Source organism: Protopterus annectens, chromosome 10.part0, assembly GCF_019279795.1.
Source record: "Protopterus annectens isolate FY-2018-M chromosome 10.part0, PAN1.0, whole genome shotgun sequence".
Lineage (NCBI taxonomy): Eukaryota > Metazoa > Chordata > Ceratodontiformes > Protopteridae > Protopterus > Protopterus annectens.
In genome coordinates, this window is record NC_056744.1 from 1156938878 (window position 1) to 1156959891 (window position 21014).

At 40.3% G+C, this 21014-nt stretch overlaps 1 protein-coding gene across 1 annotated transcript in view; it reads left to right on the forward strand.

Moving 5' to 3' along the window:
* ZSWIM5 (zinc finger SWIM-type containing 5) overlaps positions 1–21014 on the forward strand; it is a 1363657-nt gene that overhangs the window by 1000059 nt on the left and 342584 nt on the right. Inside the window, exon 7 of the mRNA XM_044085901.1 lies at positions 14908–15054. Within this exon, the coding sequence (XP_043941836.1) occupies positions 14908–15054 (147 nt within the window). The remainder of the gene's footprint in view (positions 1–14907; positions 15055–21014) is intronic.

Genomic DNA, 21014 nt, shown 5'->3' on the forward strand with positions numbered 1-21014 from the left:
GAGATTGCCGACTAAACACATCCCCGACAATGGTGAGTAGTGCGGAATGGGATGTATTCCCATTTCCCCAATGTGGTGTGATCTCGGAGTTGGTATATTTAAGTAGGGGGTGTGTGGGGGTGCAGGGGGGCTTTCCCCCGCTATACACATTTCTGTTTATTTTTTTTCTACATATATTTGTATGAGTTCATGGCATATATATATACATATATATATATATATATATATATATATATATATAAATACACGCACACACACACACACACACATATATATATATATATATATATATATATATATATATATATATATAGAGAGAGAGAGAGCAGGGTTCAGGTCAGTTCCCTGAGAACCCACATCCACATCACCAAGACGAGATCGCCGACTCAACACATCCCCGACAAATGACATGAACTCGTACAAATATATGCTTAGGTATGCACATATATATATATATATATATATATATATATATATATATATATATATATATATATATATATATATATATATATATAAAATTGTACCTGTCAGTTATAATTGTCTTGTGAAATGATACAATGGATAGCATAATCATGGCAGTACTTTTTAGTATATTCTCTTGTAAAGGTTATGACGTCAGGAACTGCAATGTGTGTCATTACTTTATAACTTTCTCTTTAATGTTTTCCAGTATATAAATGCGGTGCACATTATAAGACATGCCATCACATGCAGATCTCAGGATTGTACGACAGCACTGTAGTCAAACTCATCAGAAAAGTAATACAGTGTAATGCTGTCTTTTGCATGAACCTCACCGGAGACGTGCAGCAGCTGGACAGACCACAGGGCTTTCTGTGGTCAGAACAACCATTATTACCTAGGTTGATCCAGCAGCGGAAAGATATGAACCTCTACACCTCCTAATAATATCTACCCTTTTGCTCTAGTAAGAAGGGTGTTTGGGGCAGTGAAGCATGAAGAGCTATAGGTTGACAGCTTGTATGCTGTCAAGCCTGATACTCTGTTAGAACCAGTTTTCAGGAAAAATACACATTAAACAGGATGCCACAAAACCCAGCAGTAGAAAATTTTATCTTTTACAATGGAAATCATTCTCCTTATTGTGTATCTGTACTGAGTACAGCATGTAATGGGGTTAACATCTGACAGGTATTGCAGCATGCTCCCAACCTGGAACCTTCGTTGTCATCTCTTGCTACAGTGAAACAGTTTCAAAAAGTAGCTCTGTACTTTCTTCTAGAGCCCCACCCAGGTCTCCTATCTTGTCTGTCTGGCAAGTTTCACCATATTCTGCAGTGGTTCAGATTAACTGCATTGTTCCATTTCCTTTGGCCAGGGGCCTGTTCAACCTCCTAGGGTGACTCAGATCCTAACAGCAGACCAGAAATCTTCTACTAGAAGGTAAACCAGATTATTTGGATAAGCTTTTTTTCCCTCGGCCGTGAAGCAGGAAGTAGATACTTAAAAAAATATATTCCTGATGTTCATCATTGATAAGGGTGATAATTTTTTATCTCTAATGGTACATTTAGTAGTTTCTGATTTTCACCAAGGCATTAACTCTCACTCTGCCATCTCAAAAAAATTATAAAATCTTTGAAGGACTAGGTTCATCCAGTGGACCTCAGCTTTATTGTAGAAGAGTTGATAAGTTCAAGCATTTAACCAGTGGCAATATAGTTAAAATATCTATATTGGAGGACCTTGTTTGTAGTAGCAGTAGCATCAGCTTGACTTATTTCGGAATTAGAAGCTATCTTTCTGACCTCTGTATCTTGCATTTTGTAAAGATAATGTAACCTTATGAATGAACCATGCCTTCAGTGTTTATTACGTTGAGTCCGTTCTAATTGTTTCCAGACCCATCTTGTTTGTATTTGAACCATGCCTTCATGCCTGAAGTAGCTTTGGATTTTAACCTCAACAAATTAGTCTATCAGTTTTCTTCCCTGATTTGTTTTCAAAGAAAATGAAGTATAAGTTGCACTTCCTAGAAGTTTGCAAAGAAGAGATTCTATTTGCGTATGATTAAAAATCACAGACACTGATCAGCATTGCATTTCCTTTGTTTTGTATAGACTAGGCCAGAAGATTTCTGAAGTAACCTTAGTCTAGATGGCTGTCAGATTGTACTGTTTATTTTTACTTGTGTAGTAATAAGACAGTTCCAGGTAAACGCAGAGCTCATTTAACCAAATCTATGGCTACCTCTAGCCTTTCTCAGAAGCTGGTCAGTAGATGACATTTGTGCTACTGCAGCACTGGCTTCATTGCACACTTTTGCAAGACACTATATGCTTTATGTGATGTCGTTATCTAGGTCTTCTTATGGTGGCCACCATCTTCCATGATTTTTAAATGATGGCACCTGAGCTGTATAACTGGATGAGCAGCTTGGGTGTCTGATAAAGTGGCATGGAGGGGTGGGTGTGCCCATCATGGAGGATAGTATAGGTGATCACTGATGTTGTTCCATAAAGGGAGACATGGTTCAAAAAGGGCAGTTGCTGTCAGACAAACCAGCAAGTGTGGAGGGCAGGAAAGTGAAAAGTGGATAGGGCATATAAAAGAAAAAGAAACAGAAGCATAAACAGCTGAGACCCCAGCTTGCCTTTAAGATCCACAATTGACCCCAGCAACACCAGAGCAAGTCATGGGGGTAAGTGGATGCTGGTAGACCCATTGTGGACATGGGACATTGGGGACTGGGCCAGTGTAGATGAGATTCACTGGGGACCTAAAAAAAAGAAAAAGATGCATAACGGGATATTGTCCTTCTGTTTGAAGTGGACTGATTTAATCATACCAAACACAAAAGTTACCTAGTTACCATAACAATAATTCTTTGTGATCCACATCTGTACACTTCAACATACCCTTCCTTCTTCCACTCCTGCTGTATTTTGTCCCTTCCATATTGACCTAATCGACAATCCCTTTAGTGGAAGGAAGGCATATAGTCAGTTCTAGACAGATAAGAGTTTGATTCTTTTCCTAATACCTGAAGGCAGTCGGCAGTCAGCTAGCAAACTCAGTTTGAGAAAGAAGAGAAGTGAGGTGTATTTTGTGACCGATAGGAGGAGTTTGAGCTTTGAGGAAAGCATAAAGATAGCAAATCAGTGCTGTCTGCAGTGATCAGTCCTTCTGTTTGAAGTGGACAGACATGGATCATGGAGTTCTACATCTATAGTAAGTGCATAACTTTAATTTTACTTTGAATGAAAAGATGTCATCATCATCTTCTTTCGGCTGTTCCCATTAGGGGTCGCCACAGTGGATCACCTGTTTCCATTTCTTCCTGTCCTCTGCATCTTGCTCTGTCACACCAACCCACCTGCATGTCCTCTCTCACCACATCCATAAACCTTATCTTAGGCCTTCCTCTTTTCCTGTTACCTGGTAGCTTCATCCTTAGCATCTTTTTCCCAATATGCTCAGCATCCCTCCTCAGCACATATCCAAACTAACGTAGTCTTGCCTCTCTGGCTTTGTCTCCAAACCTTCCAACCTGGGCTGACCCTGTAATATACTTATTCCTAATCCTGTCCACCCTCGTCACACCCAGTGCAAATCTTAACATCTTTAACTCTGCCACATCCAGCTCAAACTCCTGCTTTTTTGTCAGTGTCACTGTCTCCAACTCATATAACATAGCTGGTCTCACTACCCTATTGTAGACCTTCCCTTTCACTCTTACAGGTACTCGTCTGTCACAAATCAATCCTGACGCTCTACTCCACCCACTCCATCCTGCCTGTACTCTCTTCTTCACCTCTTTTCCACACTCACCGTTAGTCTGAGCTATTGACCCCAAGTATTTAAACTCATCCAGCTTTGCCACCTCTACTCCTTGCATCCTCACCATTCTTCTATCCTCCCTCTCATTCACACACATATTTGAATGAAAAGATGTCTGGTGTATAAATCATTGAGACCCCTTGCTGGTCAGTCTGCACTGCTGAATAAATCACTCTGCTTCACTTCATTCATTTTCTCATTCTTTTAGGTCGTTTAGAAACAAATCATACTGAAACTGATCATGATTAGAAAAAATATACTTTTCATAAAGCTTGTATGGAATTGTTTCTTAAATGTACATCTCCACAAGACTTTCATATTTATCTTTTTGTATCATCAGTTGCTATGCAGCTACTGGTTCATTGTATTCCCAGGAAGTACAAAGCACCCAAGTTTATAATATAGAGTTGTTTATCAGTGGAAACTATACACACAGTGCACTGAACTTTGTGTCAGTGGGGTTACAGGCAGAAAGCACGGACTCTTCAGGCTGTGTAGCTACCAGTACTTGCCTTTTTTCATACTCACAATTGGAAGCTGTCTTATTTACACAATTATTGTTAGTATTTGAATAAGGGGTGTAACTGATTTATTTTAACCCACCAGTCTCAAAAAAAAAAAAAAAAAAAAGTTAATTACTTATACTGATTTTACAAAAATATTTAGCATGTGGGTTAGTTGCATCTTGAATTGTGCATTTTCAAAAGAATAAACGGCCATTAGCAGAGGAATATGGTTTTATGCTGTACTTGAATATGTACAGTTTAATGATACAGAAATGCTGTACAGTGATTCATTGTATAAGTCGTCATTGGTCTGTATTAGGCTAACAACCACTGGGACCTTTAAAAGTCTAGCCATGCATCTCAGATGTATCCCACCATTTTTTTTTTGCCTTAGAGGTTATTTAAGGGTGTATGTAAGCTAGGCTATAAATTACAGGCTGCCTCTTTGCATTAGACGAAAAGCACTAGACCAGGGGTGAAATTCCGATTTCCCATCCACTAGTCCAGGTTATGCTTGAATGGAGTATGGCAAGAGCTCTGCTTCACATGGATGGAAGGCCTGTTCCAGATAAGGGGAATTCTATGAGACACATACCTGTCCTTCCAACATGACCTATGTTGCAAGCAGGGTTTAAGTCCCTAGTTCTGTTGCTATTGGCTTTGCAGTTGCGCAATAGGTCCATTAGAGTGGGAACCATGAATGTCTTTATTAACACAAATTTAATTAAAAAAAAATACACATTGCTGGCACTACAAATAAAAAGTAAAAAAACTGTAAAAAAAAAAAAAAAAAAATGTTTTTGCAAGGGGCTTTTGCCCTGCACCCTCTAAGTGGGGTTGTTTTCCCCATACATCTCACTACTTAAATATTCCATTTCCAAGATCATGCAATACCAGGAAATGGGCATATTTCCCATCCCCTTTATTATAGTGGTGTAAACCAGTTTTGACCAGCTGTTCTGTCAACCAGTCACTGACCAATTTACATGAACTTATGTATATATACATAAACACAAAACTCATTCCCAACATTGCAGCTAACCACTAAATTTTTTAGACAGTTAAAACAGAAATATAATACAAACCGCTCAATCTGCACAGACTGAAAATTGTTACAAAGACTCTTGAAGAATAGGTACATACAGCCAAAAAGTCTGGACACCTAATTAGCATAAACGTTATATAACGAATAGCACATAATTGTTCCACCAACTTCCAGCAGGACTATGGGATACTACTCAGAAACACAAGTTTAAAAATCAATAGCAAAATAGATTCAAATACATAAGCAAGTTATCAAAGACAGTGTAAAATCTGTTAACTTTGATGACTGATATTGCAAAAAATTTACCTCACAGTCATTTGTTTGATTCTGAAAAAGGCAGATACAAAATGTGGGTTCTCGATCTTTCTGTTGGTCATGTAGGTGATTTCCTATGTACAAAACAGCTTCAAAATTATGTGCGACAGAGAGGTGATTCACCTTTAAAAATAGGTACATTATGAGAAAGGTAAATCAAGCCTGAAAATAGGTATGTACCTCCATAATCATTACAGGCAAAAGGTCTGATGTCACCTCTGATAAGCCTATACCTGCCAGAAATCCATTTTGTACTCTTCTATGTTACTCTGTACAGAAGGTATCTTGCTTTAATTACTTGTCTAATGTATGTTTTTTTTTTAATTCTTTTAAACAATTTTAAAGATGTCATTATTGTACAGACAAAATTGCCCACAACATTCCGTATACAGTTTAATCAAAATCTGTAACAGTGGAACCAATATATTGTCAACTCTGTTACTGATAGTGAGCACAATGTCCTAAGCAGTAACATAAAAGTATCTTACTGTGCTCATTAAATGAGCTTCAAAGGTATGATTATCATAAATTATATAACTTAAATGCTTAACAAAGCCTGAAACAAGGGTCCTACCATGATTGATATCACATGGATAGATATTACCAGCCCCAAAATTAAGAACCTTACATTTTTTGAGTTAAAATATACTCTGTTAATATTTGTCCAGGTGTACAAAGAATCTATATACATCTGCAATTGTCTTTGGTCATTTAAATTGCTAAGAGTTCCCACCTTAGTGTCATATGTATATTTACTTATCCATATACCCTTAAAAGTTGGAAATTAGGTCATAAACCAAAATGTAGCAACATTGAAGGTATGGAAGAAGTTGTTAAGAATCATAGGTAAGGAGGTGAGGATAAGAAATAAACCATAACATGGAGCTGGAGGAAGAACCACAAGAAAGTGATGTATTGGGAGCACTTACAAACGTGAGATGGACATAAAAGATGGGTAGATATCCAAAAGGAATTTCAGTTGGCTGGCAGCCTGCAGTGGATTTATCATGGTGTTTTAGGTCATCTGAAGGCTATAAAAAGGAAACTCAAAAATGAGGTGCAAAGTCTGGAGATAGTACAGATAATTGAAGATAGAATAGTGGAGGTTAGGACAATGAAGGGTTTAATAAAAGTAGGAAGGAAATGGATTCAAGAGACAAGATTGAAGTGGAACCAAAACATACAGGAACCAGTAGAGGAGGTAGACTGGGTTCAAATGTTAAACCTCCCTAGATGTGTGGCAAATGCTCAAAGGTTTAGGATATTTGTTTAGAAGTGTATTTACAACTACTTTTACATGTTGATTAGACTGGCTAAGATATTTCTGGGGTGGGGTATTGGCAATGTTGGAGATGCTCCAATGAAGAGGGGGCATGAGTACTTATATTCAGGGATTGCCTTAAGCTAGAAACATTAATAAAGGATGTGCAGTGTCCCAGAAGACAGCTAATTCCCTACTCGGGGGACTTTTTAAATTAAAAAAAATTCTTTTGAAACAGCACCACAGATCAGCCAGTAAATTTGAATAATTTAATAAAAACAAATTCTTATTGTTTTGACAGATCACTCCAAGATAAAGTTAAAGAACTAATAGGATTGTTGAAAAGGTGGGTAAGAAGGTAGTCACTAAAAAATGGAAGAATCAAGAAGTGCCTAACGGAGAAAGTTTAGGAATATAATAGAAACAGTATATCAGCAGGAATGTAAGAAGAAAGGATTTAAGAGGACAGTATGGGTGAGATGGATAGCTGTGATGAAAGAACAATATGATGGCCTTGAAGATGGTCGAGAAAGGAAAAAAAGAGGGAAGTAAGACACTGGAGATGGAAGGAGAAAGGGGAAAAAAATAAAAAAGCTGTAAGGAAAGGGAAAGCCACTGCAGAAAGCATTACAACTGAATTAGGTGGAGATAAGGGTGGGTTAACATAATAGAGGAATTGTGAGTCCTTCTCGTAAATAGTTAAGTTTAATCCCTTTTCTTGTTTTTATTTTGACTATGTACAACTTATGTGGGTATACTAGTTTAGAAAGACTTTTTTTCCTGTTTAAGTACTTATAAAAGATATAGCAACTCCAGTTTAACAGTATGAACATTATATTTCTGAAATTATTGTAAAACTGATTTTCGCTAGGTAGTGTTAGGTGAGACTTGTTCCGTAAATAACTGAACTTCTAGCCATCATCTAATGTAATGCTCTCCATGCATGATGATTGCATTTTGATTGTTAGAGTAGATGGATAGAAACTCAAACTTGTTTATACATTAAAAAATAAATAAAACAAAAGAAATAGTCTAAAACTGATTGACGCTTGCCATAGACCTCTTTATCTCACTACAAAAGGTAAAATATTTTTGGTCAGTTTACTTAATGTTACTTTTACAGGCCTAAAACCAGAGAGTAATTGAATTCCAATACAGATTTACTCTCCTCTTAGGCTTTAATTTTCAAATGCTAAGAGTCTTAAAAAAAGATTTAATGCATTAGATGAATGTGTGCTTCTAAACAATGTTAATAATACAGCCATAATAGTGATGGAATTGTGTTGTACCCTCATTTTATACTATTCCAGTCATTACAGTACATCATTGTACAAGGTCAATGACAATTGACAGATGAGCCACTCTTTTCATACTAATTATGTTTTATTGTAAACAAGAATTTCAGTTGCTGGTGATAGAGGTAGCTAACACGTGTTCAACTTCTGACTGCAAGCTATTGTGGAACCGCAAAACAGAATACCAGCTTGTAAAATTAAACAACTGAGGGTTTAAATTCAGTAGACTTCTTTGCTCATACCATCATTTGTGGGGACACAGATTTCCTTGTTAACTGACAAAGTTATGTAGGGGATACTGATGTCAAATAAGCCTTTAAAAAAACTATGGAACCACAACAGCTTCCATCAGTATGTTTTACTTCCTACTCAGAAAATAATAATTTAGATATTGTTGCACTAAACAATCACTGTATTGTCTTTATTGTGCAACACTAATAGAAATGCCACTGAATTCTTGTCAGAACATCACATATATACCCATTACAGCTACTAGCTTCAAGAATTTAACTGATATTACAAAAAGATTTTTGAACATAAAACATGCTTGCTTAAAAATATTAACTCCATGGTCACATAATTGTGGAGAAAGGACAGACACAATGGCAATGAAAACCACCTGTCTTCAGCATTCCACAAATCATGAACATTTGTTCAGAGTGCAGGTTTAGGTGAATCAAACAAACAAAAAAAATCAACCTTAGCCTGCCTGGAGCGTCATCTCCAACTTCACAAAACCCAGCCACTGCCTAAAGGACCAGAAACGGTTAAAACTGTAGCCACAGAAGTAAAGACTTCAGACATTCAAATTGATACTGATACTGTTCCTAAGTGTTTGTTCACCAATATTACTCAGCCTGATATAATTATACATGATTAAGTGGCATCCTTCCATTGTATTAAATCCCTCCATTGTATTAAATGTAAATAACAGAACCAATCACCAGCGGTAAAGAAAGTCTGTATGTAAGTTTATGGAAGTTAATTATATTAGACTGTTTTCTTTAACTAATAGCTAAGTGGGAATACTTGGGATAACTTTAAAGAGTATCCTGACATGGGAATTTTTTTAACATACTATGTTGTAATATCATTGATGGACGCATTCATGATTAAATACTAGACAAGGCACACTCTATAGAAAAATCCCTAATAGAACAGAAGCATCAAAAAGTGCATGTCACAGTTATTACAGTGCAGCCTTGGTCAGATAGCATGTGTTGAAAGGATGTAAGAATAAGTAAAGTGGCAAAGAAAGACAGAATATCTTTTCTTAGTCCTGATTTGTTTTCATGCTGTTTTATGAAAAAGTTGTTTAAAAAATGCACCTCGAATCATTATATAACCCCATGGCTTAAAGTTATTTCCTCTACATTTGGCTAGTTAGGGTGTGTTCAAAGGATGCAGGAAAAAGCTGAAAGATTAGACAAAATATGAGGAAAACGTAGAAAAAAATCAATCTGAATGGTGTAGAGAGGTCAGGATAGGAAGAGACCTGTGTGTGTGTGTGTGTGTGTATACTAGCATGAGTGAAAAGGTTGCTTAAGAGGAATGCAGCAACAAAGTGCTACTTAGACTGGATGTGTCTTGGGGGTCTTCAAATTTGAAACTTACCGGTGGCCCCAAAATACTAACACCAGCCCTTTTCATCTGTTTAGAGCTGTACATGTGATTTATTGCTTGTAGTTAAGGATCACAGGAGTTTCCTGAAAATTGTGAAGGCTATGGCGATGTATTACAGTAAGTTATTTATAAGGGTTAAGTTTTGAAGTATAAGAGCTTTAGCAATGCAGGTGTAGTTGGGAGTTTACCAGTATTAGTATTTAGGCAAGGTTCAAATGACAAATTCACCACCGTAACAGAAAGAGGCAAGCAAAAACTGAGGGTAATGCTACCCAATGCTAGAAGTCTAAATCTCAAAATGCACTCCCTCTAGGCACTCCTTAAAATGGAGAACATCGATATCTGTGCAGCGACTAAGAATTGGTTTAAGGCTCCAGAGTGCACCCCTGCATTTACCAGGCTATAACTCATACACACTTTTCAGCCATCTAACCTGGACTGGAACACCAAAGGCGGAGGATTGTCCATATTCATTAAGGATATCAACACCTCCAGGCTAGTTGAGCAGCATAATGCATCCAAGGTTGTCCATGTGCAACTAACTGTGGGCAAAACTGCAATCCAAATTGTGGCTTGCTACAGATCCCCCACCATGCCTCAGGATTCCCAGTCCTCTTTCTTGATATACTGGAAAATATTAGGGTTCAGCCAAACACCCTAATAATGGGCGATTTCAACTTACCCCACCATTAACTGGGAAAACTACTCGTGTACCAACACCTTCGCTCAATGCTTTCTGGAATTCATAAATTCCAATGCCCTGGATCAACTTATCCACACTCCCACCAGGGGCAACAATGTCCTAGACCAAGTCATTACCAACATGAGGGACCGGTGTTCCACACCTTAAGTCAACTCCTCGTTGGTCAGATCGACCATAAGCTAATCACCCTAGATATCTACATCCCACCCCACCCTTCATTAAGGAAACCACAGTAAAAAAGTTTTCCAAAGCCAACTTCATGCTTCTTAAGACAGAAGTGGCGAACTTCATGACACCCATGCAGATGGACAATAACAGTTACGACTAATGAATCCTACACAAATGCACTCTATAAGCACTTACACAAGTGCATGGATCGTGTTATGCCGAACAGAACCAAGACACTATCCTCCAAAAAAAGGAAGCCAATCTGGTGGTCCCCTGCCGTAAACAAACTCTACAACAGAAGGAAGAAACTGTTGCAAAAGAGAGTAAAATCCCATGAGTGGAGGAGCTCGCTGGTCAGCCTCAGTAAGAAGTTAATATCCCTTATATAAGATCCTTCAAAGCTAGCTGCGAAAACAAAATCGCCACTGATTCTAAGGACAACCACAAAGCATTCTATAGCTATGTCAGGAATTTCAGTGGCAACACCCAGATCTGCTCTGAGTTACAGCACAACGGCACGAAAATTACAGAACCAAATGATATTGCTAACATCCTGGCAGATAGGTTCAGTGCTAACTTTACCCCCTCTCACCCCCTAAAGGGCCCATATCTATACAGGAAGAATACAGAGTCCCTGTAATCACAATTACACAGGTAAAAGCTGCACTCTCTAAAGCCAAAAACACAGCCTCCATGGGACTGGACAACATCCCAGGTTGCGTTTTACACGAACTTCAGAATGAACTGGCTCCCCACCTGACCACCATGTTCAATCATAGCCTCACATCAGGCTTTGTGCCCACTGAATGGCGCACAGCAACCATTATCCCACTCCACAAAGGGGAAGCCACCACTGATCCCGGGAACTATCGCCCTATTAGCCTGATGAGCCTGGTCTGTAAGGCCATGGAACGTATCATCATGGAACTCATAAACAAAGACATTGGTAACCTCCAGACTCTAGACCCCACCCAGTTCAGGTTTGTGAAAGGCAGATCATGCCTCCTGAACCTGATAGACTTCTTTGAGGCAGTCACCAAAGCTTGTAGACTAGGGTAAGGTGGTTCACACAGCCTATCTTGACCTCGCCAAGGCTTTCGACACCATCTCCCATTCTGGAATTATAGATAAACTCACTAAACTGGGTATAAATCCTTATGTCACAAGATGAGTTGCCAAATGGCTCACTGACAGAACCCACACTAAAGGTTGCAGACTCCAAATCTGACTTCACGCCAATGACAAGTGGAGTACCACAGAGTTCAGTCCTGGGACCTCTCCTGTTTGGTATCTACTTCTCTGAAGTACAGGTAACGCTGAAGGCCTTTGGCTAACAAAGTTTGCATATGACTGCAAACTAGGAGCCATAGTAGAGTCCCCAAATGATGTGGACATCCTACAGACGAGCCTCACTGAGACAGATGCTTGGTGTCAGATCCATGGCCTCAAGCTCAATGCCAAAAAGTGCATTGTCATCCCCTTTGGTAAAAACTCTGTACCCATGAACTACTACATAGGCAGCAGTCTACTTAATGCCGAATGTGTGATGAGACCTTGGGACTCAGGTGGACAGTAGTCTCTCCTTTGATAATCACATTGCCACAGTAGTCAGGAAATCCTTCTATGTGGCACACCTCATCACAAAAGGGTTCTCATCCAGGAAAAAAGAGGTCATTGTTCCCCTCTACTCGACACTCATTAGACTCATTATATAGAGTACAATGCCCCTTTTGGAATGTACCTCACAAGACATCTGCAGCAGCTAGAAAGGCCACAGAAGTACCTCACAAAGAGGATTACTGGCCTCAAACATATGCCCTACACTGACTGTCTCTAAAAACTCCAGCTTTACTCCATAGCATATCGCCTACTCCGAGGTGATCTCTACCTTACATATAAAGCTATGTCAAACCCAGAGCTGTTGGACATGTTGCACCTAAAGAAATCCCAATCCCTCTTGAGCTACATGCTCTAGGGACCTAAACCTTGTCACCACAATAAACAGGACATGCTGGAGGGATAGATTCATGTCCCAGAGACTTCCCATACTCTGGAACAAGCTACCCATCTATGTCAAGCAAAGTTCCTCATTAGCACTCTTCAAGAAAAATCTTAATGAGTGGATGGGAAATAGGAAATACACCCCGGGTATCACTTCTGTGGCTCTGCTCAACAGGGGCACAGGAAAATAACTTTCTTGCATGGCATAAGCCAGGGAACCTTGTTGACTAGGCTTACTTTAGGTCCTTGGGCCAATAGCCTAGTACCTACCTATGAACCTATAAATGTAATAAGGTGTAGACATGAGAAAATAGTCAAACAACATATGTTAGAGGTGGTTTGAAACTGATATTTCTTTTATTTAACAAAGTGTATTTGATATTTTCAGTTTTCTTGATGCCGAGAGTCTGTTTAGGAGCTTTGCATGTTGTCAGTGTCTGAAAAGATGATCTGAATATTGTTTTCATAAATTTCTGGGTTAAGGTTAAATCCCATACATAAAGTAGTTTAGTATAAAGGGGTGAGTTGTGTATGCCAGGGAAATGGTTCACAGGAATGTCAGAAATTGTATAAGATAATTATTTCAGATATCAGAAAGGAGGCCATGGACTTGTCAGGATTTTCTAAAGAATGTGTGTGAATATTACTGTTTTAACAGTACAGAAGTGTGATTGACAACTAGAGTGGGACATTTTCCATCTAATATATGTTGTGATATTGCAAGAAGTCAGAAAACTACCCCTCCCCACCTTTCATTACTAGTGTGTGTTAATCCTAACTGTACACCTTACTTTACGATAAAAAGCTTTTCCTAACACTACCACTAAACACACACACACACAAACAAACGCACACACACACTAAACATCCTGTTCCTTAGCCTTTACTGTGACCCTAACCCACAACAACTTGCAAGCACACTTCACCTCTATAGCCAAAACTTTGTGTATATCCGAAAGTTTTAACATTAAAACACTGTCTCACTTACTGTATCCAAAATTCAGTCTTGCTATAGAATGATATATGATGTGTGTGCATGCATTTGTGCATCTTGTGATAGACTTGGCTTGTCAGCAACAGAGTTAGCATGTGTTCATTTTTAAATAAAAAGTGATTTAATTTGTGGATATACACAATGTTGGGGAGAAACAATACGGTTAGCAGTAAGAAAAAAAAGTTTAAAAGTAATTCTCTTGAAAACTGAGATGTAAAAAGCATCACAAAACATCTAGTTCCTTGGAGATGAACTGGCAGCCCCCAGACCCACAGCTGTATAGTAAAAGTTTGACAGCGGCTTAGTAAGAAGGCTTCTTCATCTGTTTTGGGCCCAGCCTACTCAAAAACTGGCACAGGTGGTGGGTACATAAGATCAAAAGTCAGACTTGGCATGTAAGTATGGGTAGCGGCAAGCAGGCATGTTGTGCAAACAAATCTGACAATACATTGAAATGTATTGCTGTGGGTATTCTGTCATTTTTGTCCCTGTCTGACATGGGGGTGGGGTATTCCGAGAAAATTGCTGCCTTTGGGGGTGTGTGGCAGACCAAGAATATGGTTTGTCTCTCCCCACATGTAGCAATGTAAATGGGAAGCTTTCATTTTCCACCCATGACCGTGCACATTTGTCCCAGAATGTCCATTTTTAACACTCTCATAATATAAATTTAGTGTCTTGTCACATATTTACCAAAGATGGAGTGAAGGGAGAGCAATATTGTGAAGTGGGTGTGGCTTGGGCAGGAGTTTGTAAGTTGGTGAGTGGAGTGCATCTTGTTGATCTAAGTGTGCTATGCTGGGAGAAGACTGTGAGCGATGTGTACAAGTTTGAGAATACTTGGCTACACCTTTGATAAGGATATATTTGCAATGGATGTTAATGGAAAAGAATGTATAAGTAGATGTACATGCTATCTTAAAGCTTGAGTGTTCTATTTATATTTGAAAAAAATGTACTGTTTTAATTCTGTAGTCCTGGTTTGTGAGTTCAGTCGAATCTTACTAGAGTGTTTAATAAACTCAATTAAAAAGAAAATTTAGATATGAGATTATCTGGACATGTTGATGGGACAGCTAAACCATATAAAAATGGGAAAAGGAATTTGAGGATGAGGACAACTGTTGGTATACTTTTATAAATTGAGTAGAAGGCATTAAGTACTGTCACTCTGTCACATTTTACTCCACAGAGCATGTTCCTACAGCTTGCGCACGAGTGGATGCCCTACGTTCCCATGGTTACCCAAAAGAGGCACTCCGATTAGCTGTGGCCATTATCAACACTCTACGATTACAGCAGCAGAGACAGTTAGAAATCTACAAGCATCAGAAAAAAGGTATCATAGTTTTCACTTCTGGTAATAACTGTATGTGTAACTAGTAATTTTTTGAGGTAAATCAGGCATTCAAAATATTCATAGTATGGTGTATATCCCCAGAAGAGGCTGGCTAACATTTTTTATCCATTTGTGCTGTATTTTTAGTGTAAAGTCACCTGATAAAACTACCATTATTTTCCCCAGTAATTGTTTTGTGTAGTTTTCTGCTTCAAAAAATAAAAAATAAAATTAGACTGAGACCAGAGTGTAGTAGTCAGTGTTTCTTGGCTAACTGCCATTGCACCTGACCTTTATTAAGGAGCACTTGTTGCATTGCCTAATTTTGCAGTTTACATTCAGCTGTACCTGCTTAAGAGATTAGATGGTCATTTTTTTAGGCATCTGAGAAGAAAATTTACTACATTATGCAGGGAAGCAGGATTTGAGCACTACCTTTGCTGACAAAAAAATGCAGTGCTCTTTTGTATTCCAACTTACCTTGAACAAAAGTCAGTAATGTAAATGTAATTAGTAAATTAGAAGGTTGAAGACCACACTTTCTTCATGTGAAGGTCTCATAAAATTTAACCCATCACCTTTTAGCACATACTCAGTCCTTTGTTTAGTCAGTTGTCCATGTTTGTACATTTCATTCTTGCTGTACCAGTGTTGCGGTTAGGCTTTAGGTTCATAGGTTCATACTAGGCTATCTGCCCTAGGGCATTTATAAGCCTAGCCAGAGTATGTTTGGCTTTCGCCACCCATTTTAAATTAATTTTGCTATGCCCTTTTTCGAGGTTAGTATACTGTGCTTCTGTCTAACAATGACACAGAAGTAATACCCGGGGTAAACCTACGATCTCCCATCCACTCATCAAGATTCCTCTTGAAGAGAGTCATTGAGGGACTCTGCCTAACCTGGACTGGGATTTACATCACTTTACCTTGAAGCAACACAATCACTTTTTGTGTTCTGTGTAAATCAGTCCATATGTGCTACAAAAATGCATTATAAACATTTAGATTACATTCAGCATTCATTTTAAACACTTAGCTGTAAAACTGTGTATTAGCATATATTTCTATTGCATGTAACCTGTAACTTAAGATTGCAGTATATTTTACAAATGAGAACATGTTAAACTCAAGTTTTGCCACTGCAATCTCCCAAAACTGTTTGTGTCATTCACTTGCTAGCACAGTGTTAATCTATTTACCAAAATCGGTACTTGCAGACTTAGTTATATGTGGATTTAGAGCACTACTTCCTGATTCCTCGTTTGCCCTGCATGAGGAAGGATTTGGTTTGGTTAATCAACCAGATTTCCCTGAATCTGCGGATACTCTTGCTGGTTCCTCCACCTTGCTAAGACCTTCACACAGACACCTCCCACATGGCATGGGGAGCCTCTTCTAACAGCATCAAGGTCCAAAGGGTCTGGATTCTGCGGTGTCACCTGCTAGACTTCCACATTCCTGTCTTGAGCTGCATCAGGTAGTAGATGCTTTGGTGTCTCATCAGATTTATTTCGATCCATGGATTCTCTTTCTCCTCCCTGCCAAGAGCTTCACACTGACACCTCCCATCTGGCATGAGGAGCCTCTTCAGACAACATCAAGGGTCCAGGGGATTTAATCTGTATTTGAGAGGAGACACAGTATGAATGTGAAAGAAATGACAGCTCTGATTTTGGCCCTCAAGGCTTTGAATCACCCTTGAAGTCCCCTCAGTGTGTTCATGGGCAATATCAAATATGAAACCAGCACTGGCAAAAAACACACAAAAACATACTCGGAGGCTCTAAATAAAAATCTGCAAAAGCAACAGAGACCTCCAAAGCAGACATCCAAGCAACCTCCACCCCCAAACACAAACCACGAAACACATAGTTCACAAAACCAGTGTGCCACACAATCACAGCCCTTAAGGCAAAATAACATACCCAACACACTAGTAATAGGTGACTCTATAGTCAGGCACACTGACGTCCCAGTCACTAAGCTGAACAAGGAGAAGGTTACTGTTAGTTGCCTGTCGGATACCAGGATCACGCCACATAACACAAGCACTCAGGTCACTCCAGAACAAGTACAAATATGACTCTGTCATTGTCCATGTTGGTGTGAATGACCTGAGCCATACCTCCCTGGACTACATGCAGAGAGACATGGAGGAGCTCTCTGATCACGTAGCCCAGGCCAGTATGACCCTGACCCCTGAGTAGCATCCTGCCCTCACCAAGAATGATACCACGGTGTAGAGAAAAAGTTACCAATTTCAACAATTGGCTAAGCTTCTGGTGTCATTCAAAGGGGATCCAGTGTCTGTCAGCCTGGGATGACATGCTCGACAAGCCACACTGCTTCGCTAGGGAAGGCACCCTTAGGCTTTCGAATACTGGCCAAGGCTCTTGCCACCCCCATAGTGCCTTTTTTAGGCAAGGCTCAAAAGACAAACCCACCGCCGTAAGTAGCACAAGTAACAAAACTGAGGGTAATGCTGATCAATGCCAGAAGTCTAAACCTCAAAATGCATGCACTCAAGGCGCACTCCTCAGTATGGAGAAAATCGATATATTTGCAGTAATAGAAACCTGGTTTAAGGCTCCAGACAGCACCCCAGCACTACCAGGCTACAACTCATACCATACATTTCAGCCACAAAACCCGGACCGAAATACAAAAGGCGGGGGAGTATCCATATTCATCAAGGATAACCCACACCTCCATTAGTGGCACAGCACGATACTTCAGAGATCATCCAGGTGCAACTAACAACGGGCAAAACTGCTATTCAAATTATAGCTTGCTACAGATCACCCACCATGTCCCAGGACCCTCACTCCGCATTCCTGGAAACACTGGGAAACATAAAGGTCCTACTAAACACCCTTATATTGGGTGATTTCAATTACCCAAACATTAACTGGGAGAACTACTCAAGTACGAACTCGCTTGCCCAGCATTTCCTAGAATTTATAAACTCAAACGCTCTGGATCAACTGGTCAGCGCCCCCACCAGAGGTGACAACATATTGGACCTGGTCATCACCAACATGGGCGACCAGTGTTCCACACCAGAGGTCAACCCCTCGCTGGTTAGATCGGACCATAAACTAATCACTCTAGATATCCCCATTCCGCCACCCCCATCAAAGAAACCACCATCAAAAACTTTTCATAAGCAAACTTCATGTTACTTAAGACTGAGGTGGGAAGTTTCAAAGCCCCCATGCTAAAGGACAATGCTGTCCAAGCTGCAAAATCCTTTACTAATGCACTCTACGGGCACCTACAAGAATTCATGGATCATGCTAGCCCAAACAAAATCAAGACTCACTCCTCCAAGAAAAGGAAACCAGTCTGGTGGACCCCTGCCATAAACAAGCTATACAATAGGAGGAGGAAACTAGTACAGAAAGGAGTAAAATCCCAAGAAGGGAAGACATCCCTGATCAGTATCAGCAAGAAACTACGTTACCTCATACAATCATCCAAGGCTAGCTTTGAAAGAAAAATTGCCATGGTCTCCAAAGATAACCACAAGGCATTATTTAGCTATGTCATTAATCTAAGTGGCAATTCTCAGATCTGCTTGGAGTTAGTGCAGAATGGCACAAAATACACTGAACTGACTGATATAGCCAACATCCTGGCAGACAGATTCAGTGCAAACTTCACCCCACTCTCACCCCCAAAAGGACCCATAACTATACCAGAAAAATGTAGTGCCCCTGAAATCACAGACACTCTGGTTAAAACCGTCCTCTCCAAAGCCAAAAACACAGCATCAGTGGGATCGGACGGTGTCCTAGGCTGCGTCCTACACGAGCTCAAAGATGAACTAACCCCTCACCTAAACACTGTTTAAACTCAGCCTCTCCACAGGCTACATGCCCCACAGAGTGGCGCACAGCAACTGTTATTCCGCTCCACAAAAGTTGGAGCCACAACGGACCCCGGGAACTATTGCCCTATAAACCTGACTAGCTTGGTCTGCAAAGCTATGGAGTGCAATCATCATGGATCTCATTAACAGAGACATTGTAAACCTGCAAACACTGGACCCTACCCAGTTCAGCTTTAAGGGCAGATCATGCCTCCTAAACCTGGTGGACGACTTTGAGACAAGTTACTAAAGCTATAGATGAGGGAAAGGTGGTCCACACAGCCTACTTAGACCTCACATAGGTCTTCAACACCATTCCCCACTCAGGTGTTATAGACAAGCTCACCAGCCTGAACATAAACCCCTACGTCACAAGATGGGTTGCCAGCTGGCTCATGGACAGAACCCACGTGGTAAGAGTTGCGGGAGCTAGGTCTGACTCTAAACCGGTTACAAGTGGTGTTCCCCAGGGCTCATTCCTAGGACCCATCTTGTCCGGCATATACTTCTCAGAGGTACAGGCAAGCACAGGATGATTATGGCTGACCAAGTTCCTAGACGGCTGCAAACTAGGGGCTATAATTGACTCTCCGGCTGACAGAGACATCCTCCAAAAGGGTCTCACTGAGACAGATACCTGATGTCAAAACCATGGCCTCAAGCTAAATGCCAAAAAGTGCATAGTCATCCCCTTTGGAAAAAACAAAGTACCCACAAACTACCACATAGGTGGTAGCCCTGTAAATACGGAAGACGTAATAAGGGATCTGGGGACCCAAGTAGATAGTAACCTCTCTTTTGATAATCATATTGCCAAAGTGGTTAGAAATTCCTTCTATGTGACCTACCTAATCACAAAAGGTTTTGCATCCATCGAAAGAGGTCATTGGGGCCCCTCTATGCATCACTCATCAGACCCATCATAGAGTACACTGCCTCATTTGGGATGCACCTTAAAAGACACCTGCAACAACTGGAAAGACACAGAAGTTCCTCGCCAAGAGGATCACTGGCCTCAAGCAGATGCCGTATGCAGCTCGACTGAAGAAACTCCGGCTGTACTCTGTTGCATACCACCTACTCAGAGGTGATCTCTGCCTGACATACAAGGCCATGTCCAACCCAGAATTGATGGACATGCTCCACCTAAAGAAAACCATATCCCCTCGAGCCACACACTCCATGGATCTAAACCTCACCACAACAATAAATAGGACGTGCTGGAGGGATAGATTCCTGTCCCAGAGACTTCCCATGCTCTGGAACAAGATTCCCATCTACATTAGCAGAGCTCCTCGCTAACCCTCTTCGAGAAACCTTGACGAGTGGATGGGAAACAGGAAGTTTACCCCAGAGATCACGTCAATGGCTCTGCTGGACAGAGGCACAGGGAACTAATCTAAGGGGGCAGCGAAAGCCAACACATTCCGGCTAGACTTATAAATGCCTTCGGGCAGATAGCCTAGTTACCTACCTATGAACCAATCACAGTCACATGGTACATAAATAAGCGGGGGGGGGGCAACAGATCTTGGTGTCATTGCAGATTGACTTTGATGGCATGGGAAGTTGCTGTTCAACACATTCTTGTTCTTCAGGAAGTTTACATTTCCACAGAGAGGAACACAGTGGCAGGCACACTGAGCAGATCCATTGGAGGCACTCAAGAATGGATGTTAAACAGGTAGGTCATCGTGGACATTATCCATCAATGGCATAGTACTCCTTAGATCTGCCCACAACAGACAACTGAAGTAGTTTTGCTACAGGGTTCCATGTCCTCAGGCATGGAAGAAGGACATCATGCTTTTCTCTGGGAAATGGTGTACCGGTTTACTTTCCCTACCCTACCTCTGTTGACAAGAGTCCTTCGCAAGATTGTGAAAGACAAACCAAAAGTCTTTCTGGTGCCTTCCTTTTGGCCTATACAGCACTGATTTTCCCCCTTCTCTTCCTTCTGGTCATGAGCAATCATCCCGTTACCTTACAGGGTGAGAACCTACTCATACAGTACAAGGGCTTATTCACCCTCCTCTTCAAACCCTACAGTTAACCCTTTGGGTGAAGTTTTTGATGTCTTATTAGGCAT